At 42.4% G+C, this 11,596-nt stretch overlaps 2 protein-coding genes across 3 annotated transcripts; both read right to left on the reverse strand.

Annotated features, from left to right (window-relative positions):
- Nucleotides 1-604: 604 nt before the first annotated feature.
- Nucleotides 605-5,913, reverse strand: LOC113581703 (secreted frizzled-related protein 2-like). The gene is made up of 8 exons (XM_027017023.2): nucleotides 5,751-5,913; nucleotides 5,199-5,561; nucleotides 3,616-3,679; nucleotides 3,479-3,522; nucleotides 3,211-3,358; nucleotides 2,625-2,738; nucleotides 1,805-1,875; nucleotides 605-1,233 (listed from the first exon to the last, which is right to left on the reverse strand). The coding sequence occupies exons 1-8, from the start codon at nucleotides 5,844-5,846 to the stop codon at nucleotides 1,210-1,212; spliced, it is 924 nt and encodes a 307-aa protein (XP_026872824.2). The 5' UTR covers nucleotides 5,847-5,913; the 3' UTR covers nucleotides 605-1,209.
- Nucleotides 5,914-6,984: 1,071 nt separating this feature from the next.
- sri (sorcin) lies at nucleotides 6,985-11,596 on the reverse strand. Of its 2 annotated transcripts, none has more exons than XM_027017025.2 (8): nucleotides 11,307-11,596; nucleotides 9,515-9,583; nucleotides 9,189-9,258; nucleotides 8,918-8,961; nucleotides 8,429-8,576; nucleotides 8,084-8,197; nucleotides 7,870-7,928; nucleotides 6,985-7,296 (listed from the first exon to the last, which is right to left on the reverse strand). In XM_027017025.2, the coding sequence occupies exons 1-8, from the start codon at nucleotides 11,352-11,354 to the stop codon at nucleotides 7,270-7,272; spliced, it is 579 nt and encodes a 192-aa protein (XP_026872826.1). In that variant the 5' UTR covers nucleotides 11,355-11,596; the 3' UTR covers nucleotides 6,985-7,269. The 2 variants fall into 2 exon arrangements, with proteins under 2 accessions (XP_026872826.1, XP_026872827.1); XM_027017026.2 differs by lacking the exon at nucleotides 11,307-11,596 and adding an exon at nucleotides 11,178-11,278.

Raw genomic sequence — 11,596 nt, forward strand, 5'->3', positions numbered from 1 at the left:
CACAAAGTAGGCCAGGTTAATGTGTGCTGGAGTGCTCCTTGAGAACTTAACAAACAACCTTCTCTGTTTGACTGCTAAGGAGAGGTCAGGGTCAGACAGGCCTTTACTAACACAGAAACCTTTTTAAAATGCATGTGTGCTTTCTCACCCGCTCTGTACCTTTCTGTGTGTCTTCTACCTTTATGACAGAATAATGCACAATAACTAAGATAGAATTACTGTGTAACTCAGTCACACCAAACGATCCATTTTAGCTCACGTTCAGTCAACATTTCAAGCAACGTACCACAAAATAGAAAACGTTTGTTAATAAAAGTGGACTGCCTCTCTCTGTTTAAAAAGGTCAGGGTAGGCTGTTTATGTTCATTCGAAGGTCAATGGTTTCAGCGAGTAATGATACTTATACACACAACTATTGGATTAGAAGGAAACTGTGAAGGGGTTTGGTTCAGGAATGATTTCATTGACAACAAAACATTTGCCCTTTATACCACAGACCAGTTCTTTAATTACATAACTACTGTCGAGTTAATTCAAATGATCATTACACAAATGCGTAATTACTTTATTAGTTATTTGTAATTTGTCAATAAACAAACATTGGTCAGTGTTTTTAAATGCAGTTTTATTAAGAATCATATCCATAAAGACACCCAGCAATTGGTTATGATTAATCCTAGTCTAATATTTCATATATGCTATTTCATACACGTTGTTTTGGACACCAGAGCTGCACACGTGAAGCCTTGTCGGAACATGACAGTAGGTGGCGCAGTTGCTTAATTTACGGCTTATCCGAGTTTTAAAAAAAGCTTTCAGCGCCATCTTCTGGTGGACAGAGGAAAGTGTCTGCGTAAAGCCAAACTTTCCGTTTTGCATTCTTGCCCATTTCTCTACGTGACGTCATTTGGACAACCAGTAACTCGGAAGTCCGTGTTATTCACGCATGTATAGGATGTGCATGAAAAAGAGAAAAATGTATATTGTAAGACAAACAATATGGTCGTGCAACAAAAGTGTAACTGCAAAAGTCAAGTTTCCAATCTTAAAAGCAAAATCGAAAATAACTCGAAGCTGAATAGCAAGGCTGAAACTGCAGAGCTGGAGGAAACTGATTCATGACTCGGTTCATAGCTCGGTTCATGACTCCGGTAGCCCTGGTACGGTTCGCCGTGATACTGCTGATGTCCGGAGGGCAGTGCTGCTGCGTTACAGCAGAGTGTCTCTTATGAACTGAAAGGAGAAGAGCCACACGGGTGACGGACGTAAAAGTCTTTTTTTTTTCCTTGTTAAATAAACCACTTGAAAAGCAGTTGAAAAAATAAACATTTGAATGAGATCAAGGTGATATGATTTTCTTTCAAATTAACACAAATTAACATTTTCTATAACTTTATGACTTACCATTTATTTAATTGTATTTTATATATATATATATATATATATATATATATATATATATATATATATATATATATATATATATATATATATAGTTGTATTTTATATATGTATTTTTTATATATATATATATATATATATATATATATATATATATATATATATATATATATATATATATAAAATACAATTATATATATATATATATATATATATATATATATATATATATATAAAATACAATTAAATAGTTGTCATCATAAAATATGATTGAAGTTTTGAGGGTTTTGTTTGATTGTTTGTTTGTTTGTTTGTTTTAAAAACTAAAACTCATTTTAAAATGTCAAAACAAAACCAAACAAACCAATATCTAAACTAATAAAGCAACAGGTGTGACGCTTACATCGTCAAGTGAAAAGCTGGCCATCATACAGCCGCACGGCAAGTTTGTCATTCGGTGAGCCCTAAAACGCTCTGGAAGGGGAAAGACAAAAGGTTTAAAAGTTATAATACTACACAAAAGATATTTAGCAGTGCTGTGTTGATCTGCAGAGTTGACAGAGCTGCACTGTCACCATGGTTACCCTAGTTTTCTTTGCTCTAACAGCATGTAGGCCTCCGTAGTTACTTAACGAACCGAGTAATTGAATACAATACTATATTATTTTGTGCTGGTAACTTTTTTGTGTAAACACCGAGTGAACACTTTATTAGTTACACCTATTTTATAACTGTACAAAAATACGTTGACTGACTTTACTGGAGGTTTGTACCTGATGTATCATTTGTGAAGGTTTGGGAAAGTTATGGGAAAACTTGTCACATTGACCTATTTGACCTATGGACGGTATAGTCCCATGTCCTGTGCCCTGGTGCGCTTCTCTGTATTTCAGTAATCTATGTTTCATGCCTGGTGTCTTTACATCCCAAGATCAGCCGTTTGCGCTCCATGACGCAAATGGGGCCTCCATTAGCATCTGGGGTCTCCGCCCCTCCCCTCTGCCCCGCCCCTTCGTTCTTTTCCACTTTTGCTCTCTCTACACAAGCTCCATTCTAAGTGTGGCGAGACTGCTGATACACTGACTACTAGGCTTCCGAGCAAAACTAGTCTGAAGATGAACACTGCATGAACAGACTCCTGACTCTTTGCTGAATTAACAACAGAACCGATCGAGTTAGTCGGTCAGCTACCTCCTGAGTACGTAGGGAGGTGGGGCAGGTACCTTTTAAGCTCTCCAGCCTGGCGACGATGGCCACAAAGTCGTCATAGCTGACGTGTGCGGCAGCGCTATACCTGTCCCACAGCAGCCTGAAATTCAGTTCGTTCAGCCTCAGATCTGCAGGAGAGACAGAGGATTCGGATTCAGGGTTCGGAGCTACATACGCTACCGCTGTGGCCTCTCTCTCTCTCACACACACACACACACACACACACACACACACACACCAGCGCTCAGAGACTCATGGATGTATTTGGCTTCTTTCTTTTCGGGGAGGTTTCCTGGACGTTAAGCCTCATGTTGGTTTACAGGTTCGGTTAAAAGGTCACTTAAAACAGTCGCTACAAAAAAAGTATTACAGTAAAAAAAAAATTTACGATTGTTACAGCATTTTATCTTAATGTATTTCTCTTTTTTTTGCCAAAAAATCAACACAATCTCTGTAATGTCAAAATAAAAATTGTTTTCATATTTTCACTTTGCCATTATAAACTGCTTCGTGTTGAGTGCCAAAATTATGCCGCGATTCCGTTTGACCACACAATAAAAGGAATCCATCTTGCATCCACTGTACGTGTAGTGGGAATACCTCGAGCTCGAAGAACAGCCTTCATCTGGTGCTCACTGACCACGCCGCCGCCGGCTTTTCCGTAATCCAGGAACTCCGTTTTCACTCCGGACACGTAACTCTGCAGCTCCTGAAAATCGTTAGTGTTGAGTTTTCCGGACTTCTCTTCCTAAGCAGGGGTTATTAAGGAATGAAGAGACAATGCAAACGACACGATGTATACAAATGCAGGCGCGTGAGGATACGTTGCACAGTGCCACTGGTGCACGTAGCGCAGGGAAAAGGATACATCCTTAAGGGACATCAAGATCCGAGCGGTTTGTAGACTCAGAACTGCAGTAGAAAGAATCCAAGCAAGCATTTCGTCATTCGCCATCGGTGAGGTTTGGTGGTTAACAGATTTTATTTCTTAAACTGCCTACAAACCTTGGTCTCCAACAGTGTGGCCCAGCTCAACCAGTTTCCTTTGGATATCAGAGGCGGTTAAGCCCTTTAAGATAGAAACATGCTTACTACAGAATTATTTTATACTTCAATTATTAAATCCTGCAGAAACCAACAGAACTACAGGCTATATAAGTAATTCAAACTTCAGTATCTGTGGTGTCTGCTCATGAATTCAAGAAGGAAATTAGCCAATATCTGTAGTATAGCTAAATAAAAAGTTTAGTGTGGTGGTAGTGTAGTAGATGGAGAAACAGAGGTTTGTGGGTTTTTTATTTACTTTTTTAACAAGCTTTGTCTCTCAGTGGCTCCATTACCCTGCTTTCCTTGTGCAAATTCAGAAAATGGTTCATTCAGGTTTTCCTATTGGCCCCCAGATTATCAGAAATTTCTAAATAGCTGTTTCTCATAGAGGTCTAGATTACATTTTGTTAGGGGTTGGATTACCTTGCAAGATGCTCCCCTCACCTTGATGGTGCAACTGAAGAGTGTTGTGTAAGGGTGCTGATATCTGAGTTCGTTTTCTCTCCCTTTTGTATATTTTTATGTTGTTTTTTTTTTTTTTTTTACATTTGTTGTTATATCAATATGTAACAAGTCCTACATTTTGTGAAGTCTTGCATTGTTGGTGTAGGCTATAAGATATTTTTACATTAACACACACTGGGGCTTTGAAACAGCAAGCACATCTCATACTGGGGCATTTTGGCTGTGGGCAGTGGGCGAGGTCTTCCGTTGGGTGACATCAGCTTTAACGAAAGTCACCTGTTGGACTGCTGGATTTGTGAATCCTCCTTACCCATGAGAGCATGTTTAAAGAATATATACATCTCCAAATACATTTACCTGGTGCTTTTACCCAAAGTGATTTATGATTATGAATGAGTACAACCTAAGCAATTGAGGGTTAAGGGTCTTGTTCAGGGGGGGTCTAACAGTGGCAACCTGGCAGTGGTGGGGCTTGAACCAGCAACCTTCTGATTACTAATCAAGTACCTTAACCAATGAGCTACCACTGCCCTAAATGACAAAATTGCAAACAGACAGAAGATGCCAGTGTCATTCAAAAAAATAATTAATCTGATTTAAAAAAAGCTGTCATGGACTATGACCGTATCCTGTTTGCCATTTGAAAATGCATGCGGTCGTCTTAGAATGGGTCACCTGGGTTGGCGCTTGTCTTCACAGGAATTGCCCAAAGTCATTGTATGCTGTCACCACCCACCAGTAATCTCCCATCCCCTCTCATATAAGTAATCATTTCTGTGGCGCTCCACGTCTCAGAAGACTCTCACAGGCCCTACGCTTTCTCTATGAGACAACCTATCGACCTACTGGAGGGAGTCTTTCTCTCAAACCGAGAAAGACTCTTCCTTTTCCCCCATACAGCATCTCCGATATGTTAGCCGGTTCTGGGCCAAAAGCTTCTGTCATGGTTGCTGTTTCAAACACCTTTTGTCATCTTTTCAAACTCAGCAGCACGTCTGCGTTCCCGTCCGCGTGTCTGCCGGCCCACCTCGGCAGGACCCTCCTCCACCCCTCTTTTTTTGAGTAACAGAACTCACGTATTCACAGGCCTCATAGCTGAAGGAGGCGCAGTCCAGCTCTTTCGGCCAGGACAGCTCCAGTTTACCCATGAGCCTCCCGCAGCCGAGCCTGGCCGACTCGCAGGTCGCCCTGCACACGGGCTTGGCGCTCCCGTTCACACACTCCGGGGCGTACACGGAGCAGAGGAACGGCTGCAGCTCGGGGGAGCACCCCAACAGGACCAAGGGAGAGAACACATCGACCTCCGTGCCGGCGGCCTCCTGGTCCACGTGGCCAAGCACGTTAGGCATCACCGTGTGGTTGTAGGGTAACCCTTGGCAGAACGAGAGGTGGATGGGTTCACACATCCCTGCACCAGGCTGAAGTGTGCTCTCCACCGCCTGTGAGAGTAACGTCCAACTCCACATCATTTTAAAGGATTTCACCACCTCTTACGGGTCTAACAGGGAGTGAAACTTAATTATGATCATTTAGGAAAATGCCACTGGGACAATTCTAACTTCAATGCGCTCAGTCTGCTAGAACAGAATCACTGTGGTTACTAACAGCGTCAAAAAGTGTCAGCTTACCTCTTCGCAGCATCCCAAGGAGACCAAAAGGAGCAGTCCAAATGCTAAAGAAGAACAAGTAGATGGAACACGAGCAAACTCCATTTTCTGCTGCATGGAGTTCTTCTCCCAGTGCCAGATGACAACAGTAAAGTTTTTAAGCTCTTAGGCACATCTGGGAGAGGAATTCTTGTGCTGTTTGACACGCCCCAAATACAGGCTCTCGCCCAATCCTAGACCAATGTCTTCCCCCTTAGGTCAGAGAGATCAACGAGAGCCTCGGGGTGAACAGGGACAGTCCTTCTCTCCCATCATACGGCATTTGATGAGGAACAGACGTGTTTTCAGGGCAGCGGAAGTGCGGAGGGTGCAGGAAGAGGACCGTTTCAGGAGTGGGGGAAAACTGAGTTTCCCCATTTGAGCACTTTTAGGTAGCAAATGGACTGGCCCTGGGGACAACGTGCGTTCCAGGCTTCTTCATAGAGGTGTCGCGGAAGTTTTGCTCTCTGCCGCAGTGTCCATCAAGAAAAGGCTTGACCTGTGTTTTATATGCATTATTACTAAACGTTCATCATACGGGAGAGGCGGCATCATTTCAAATGCGACTTTACCTGCCCGATAGCCGAGTGTGACATTTATTTGTCATTTTGTAGTCAAACGGCTGCAATTTCCGTTATCCACACAGCGAGGAGCAGAGACTGAGCCACAGCATGCCGTGTTCCTGTATCTGAGCATGGAAAACACACAGTAGCACTTCAGATCAGGAGAAGCCCTGCTGGTGAGCTTCTGTTCTAAACTGTGCAGGTGTGCGCAGGTAAATGAAGGCCACACCCTCAAGTGGATTTGCATCCTACGTGTTTTAAATTCAGGCCTGAAAACAACAAAACCTCCCTCTTTCAGAAAGTGCATGGTTTATGCCTTCACTCAGAAACAATTCCCAGCTCTCACAAAATACGCACAACTACACAGAGCAGCTTCAGGCATAAGAGCTTCACTTTTCCTTCAGTGGTATGTTTGTTGTTGCATGTAACTTCCAAAAGGGTGGATTAATTTTTTAAACTTCGACACTAAAAAGAAATGTAAAAGGAAGTACTGATTTTTAGACATTCACACAATCCCAGTAAGTAAAATATGAAAAGTAACCAAAGTCTATTGCAACATTCTTTAAAAAATCTTATTTAAAAGAGTTAAGAATGAGTATGAACAGAAGACAGTGAAAGGTCAACAGAACATCAAGGAAACAAAAGACAACAGCTAATATAATCCACCATTTATTAAGTGAAATATGTGGGTTACATCATTTTACTTCAAGTGGTTTAGGCTTGGACCTCTTTACCAACACATGTCCAGGGACAAGAACTAGCAAGTTAAATGACCAATGCAGCGCTACTAAAAGACGTTAACATATTCATAATACACGAAAAGGTGATCACTAAAAAAATGATACTCTCACTTGTTATAAAAAGTTCACATTTGTTAGCACTTGAATTAAAAAAAAAAAGAATATGAAGAATATGAAGTCCTTGTCCAGAGATCTCTCTTAAATGCTCATAGTACACCCTATGAACTAGAGAGAGAGAGAGAGAGAGAGAGAGAGAGAGATTATCAAAATTGTAGTGATGTGCACGAGGTTTCCAGAGAAACTGGACATTTCAGACAGAGGTCCTTCATCAGCTGTGCAGGCAAAAATGCTTCTGAATTTGCAGATGAAGAGCTGATGAAGGACCTTTGTACGTTCTCTGGAGAATACATACATACATACATACATACATACATACATACATACATAGATGAGGAGGTTCACCCCTACTTACTCTGCTACAGAACAATAGTGCCTGTTGGCTGTTGGAGCAATTAAGAACCCCCCCAGTCCACGCTACCCCCTGCTTCTACATCTACAGTCTGCTTTGAAACCTCCCCCTCCTAGAGACCCCCTGCTTCCGCATCCACAGTCTGATCTGAATCCTCCCCCTCCTAGAGACCCCCTGCTTCCGCATCCACAGTCTGATCTGAATCCTCCCCCCTCCTGGAGACCCCCTGCTTCTACATCTATGGTCTGCTCTGAAACCTCCCCCTCCTAGAGACCCCCTGCTTCCGCATCCACGGTCTGCTCTTAATTACAACGCTTGATCAGACTTACGTCATCGTACTGAAACGTCGCAACTCCCTGCTGAGCCTGGTCCCTCTGTCGGAAAAGCTCTGGGAACAATGGAGCGCGTGTCCAATAAACACTTGGGTGCACATCGGTGGCAGCTAAAAGAGGCTTTTGCGTTTCACAGATTTATAAGCATGTCGAGCGCATAAAGTGGGCTGAAGCAGAAGTTCGCGAACCAGAAGGTTTACGTTGCGCTTACCGGTCAAGCTTCTCAGTCTGACACAGCACGCTACGTAGTCGTCAAAGGTAATCTTTCCCTGGCAACTATAGCGTTTAATGATGCAATTCATCGCTTGTGGGCTCAGCCTATATCCTGGACACAAAGACATGAAGATGAGCTCATAACACAATTTTACAATACATCCTGGTTGTGTACATAAACAGGTTTAGTATTGTTTCCAATCAACACACCCCAAAGACACCAGTACAGACACATTTGACAAATACCACAGAACTCCGGTTATGGAGCAGTTACATAAGGTGTCTCATTTTGCACGCATCAGACACGTGCTTTGGGAAAACCACAGTGGTCAGAGGATCCTACCCATGGAGGAAAGGGCTTGGTTCATCTCCTGGGGATCCACAGTTCCGCTCCGATCTCTGTCCATGGCCATGAAGTGCTGCTTCCAAGCATTGATGACAGTCCACAGCTCCTTGAACTCATTGAAGCCCATGCTCCCAGACATGTCCCGCTGGCAGAACAACGGCTTAAGGAAGAACACTAGCACTTCCCAACAGCACACACTGCAATTCCCAGTGCTGCTCTGAAGGGGTATTTCCTTTCAAAACTTGATGAATTCCAATCGATACATCCGTGGCCATGCTACTTTTTTATAAAACACTGGCAAGGTATACAGAAAAATAGAGTGGAACTTGGTTCTGATTACAATCTTCGCTAAAAAAAATCTTTGCAGATTACAGTCTTCGGTGTGAAAGATTACAAAAGGGCTCTGCACTAGTAGATTTGAGTTCAGACCTCACCAGGTGAACCAAAGTGCCTGTCAGGATTTGATGTTGTGGTTATAAAGGATACGTCAAGCATGCCGATCATCAGCCTGCAAGTCTCCAAGTTGAAAGCTGCAGAAGACAACAAGGTGATGCATGGAGACCAAGCACCAAAGCCTTAGAGATCTCCAGACTCGCCAAGCTCAAAGCTTCACGGCAAGCCACAAATCAAGTGAAAGAGTCACTTTACAGACACACGCTTCCTTCCATGTTTTGAAAATTACACCACAAAAATGAAGGAAAGCTGCATTTAGAACCGTTTTATGGCATGACAAACACCAAGGCGAGGACTGTCTTACGTTTGTAACCACCAGAGAAGTTAGCCTGGGTTAAACAGGCCTGCAGCTCCTCAGCAGAGACGTGTCCATCCTGCACCATAACAAACCAAAACAATACAACCAGTAAACAAAACAATAAATCAAACAACAGTGCTGCAGTTCACACAGCTAGAAGACTGAGGCAACGACAGAAGACACAGGACCACAGTGCATTCATCTCCTCTGAGCCAGCCTTCACGGAACCCTCCTGCAGTGTGAACGTGCAGATTCCATGTTTCTCAGGTTAGCAGTACGCAACGGGCGAACGAGACAGAGCTAAGGCATTTAGATATGAGAGATCTGCCCACCTGGCCAGCAACAGCGCTGAAGTATCCGTAGAGCGGATCCTGTTGGGAGCCGGGGAATCCTCCAGGAAACTGTGAAGGAGAACAACAAAGCATCTCACATTTCAACATAGAGGTCTTTTTCCTTCGGTCAAACAGTAAACAATCAATTTACAATCATATCTGATTGGAATTAACTCCACTTTAGCTGTCTCTTGGACTTTTATACAGACATGTATAAATACCTACATACATACACATGCATGCATGCAATGTACAGGTAGAAAAGAATTACGAAAAAAAAAAGAGAAACACTGATTGCAACCCTGTCTGCAATTTCCCGCTTTTCTGAAAACATTGCGTACTACGCTGCAATTTGTACTCTACATCTCCACATCTTTAACCACAATTACTCAAAGATTTAAAGATCAAATATATTCAAATGGACATAACACATTGTTAATTTGATTGTTTCTTTACTTTAAAATGCTTTTAAAAGGCTTATATACTTTTAAAACTTTTTTTCCAGTCACTACGTTCACCATCAGTAAACATAATTGAAACAAAACTTTCATACTGGGTCAAGCCCATATGTACCAGTATACACACACAGAAACACACAAAACAGTGAAATCACCACATTGAAAAAGCCTTCCTGATACAGTTGATGACAGCCTTGCGTGTTCACTCTTGATATGCTGCTCAATTATTTTTTAGTATGCTCTAGAATTTTGCTAATATGGCATTACAGAGTGTGAAAATAATATAATGTGCTTTTATTTTCAGTGTCGTCCAACCAGACGTTGAGGTTTTGAAAGTGGGCAGACCTATGTTCTCTACCATAGTCGGACCTTTGAAAAATACCTGGCCAAGAATGACCTTAGACGTCACAATCAGTCATTCAATCTGATTGGCTATACGTGCTCAGGTATAACCAATCACCTCACAGATCACGCAGAAAACCGCACCTTGTCAGTGACTGTAAAGATTTTGTTCAACATAATACAATTTGGACGTTCACAAACAAGTAGTGGAAAGCGGCCTAGACTCACACAACTCCGTTTATCCACCCATCATAAAAGCTCCTTTCTTTTTTTTACCGTCAGACAGTCTCGTTTTGTTTGCTGCTTTTTTTTTTTTTTTTTTTTTTTTTTTTTTTTTTTTTTTTTTTTTTTTTTAACTTTGATGCAGCAAAATATCAACTCTTAGTCAAACACGAAACTCCCGTTATCTTACACTATCAAGTCAGATCTTTCACACTTAAGTCGGGGTGAAATTTACGAGGGAAGGCAACGTTATTAAAACTAAAAGCGTTTCGGATCAAACTCTTCCGCATCATGTCCTTTCAGGGGCTCCGTAGATGTGAGAATCGGAGCTTTTTTTCACGGCAATGTACGTAGGCTATCCTGATTTTAGCAACGATACGGTTTTTATAAACACTTAAGGGCCTTAAAGATTGTAATTGGTTCTATAATACACAAACTAGAGGTTTAGCTAATCTGTATATCAATTTACAACATACATTAATCGTTGGCCTCCATCAACAAATCACGATTCCAGTCTAAACTAAACTAAGCCCTAGCTAAGCTAAGATAAAATAAGCTAAGCTAACTACACCAGAGCAAGTGAAACTAAGATAAAAACCGATAAAACTCAGCGTTAAACGTGAAGGCAGGTCGATATTTACGTTATATCTGAAGTGTAGCCCCATGGAACATCAAACGAAAGCTTGTGAAGTTATAATAAACGCGCGGACACACACAAACCAAAGCAATAACGGGACAGATTGTCAATAATCGATTGTGGTCGGTGTTACCGCTGCCGGATATCCCGCGGGTGGAGCGCCATAGCCCGGGAAGCTCATGATGGAGGAGGTGCTGGAGTCTGGCGAGGTCTGGAGAAGTCTGGAGAGGTTAGAGCACAGTTCGGTTCGCGGATCCGCAGCCCTTATTACACGCCACACCTTCCGCAGCTCCTTCCGGGAGGGTCGTGGTGGACTTCGCCGTGTGCACACTCCACATGCACACCGTCACATAATCACCGCGCAAACGGGGCTTGTCGAGGCAAGCAGCGTGAACTGGGGATACGACCGTGTAGTAATGTACG

Source organism: Electrophorus electricus, chromosome 7 (genome assembly GCF_013358815.1).
Source record: "Electrophorus electricus isolate fEleEle1 chromosome 7, fEleEle1.pri, whole genome shotgun sequence".
Classification (NCBI taxonomy): Eukaryota; Metazoa; Chordata; class Actinopteri; order Gymnotiformes; family Gymnotidae; genus Electrophorus; species Electrophorus electricus.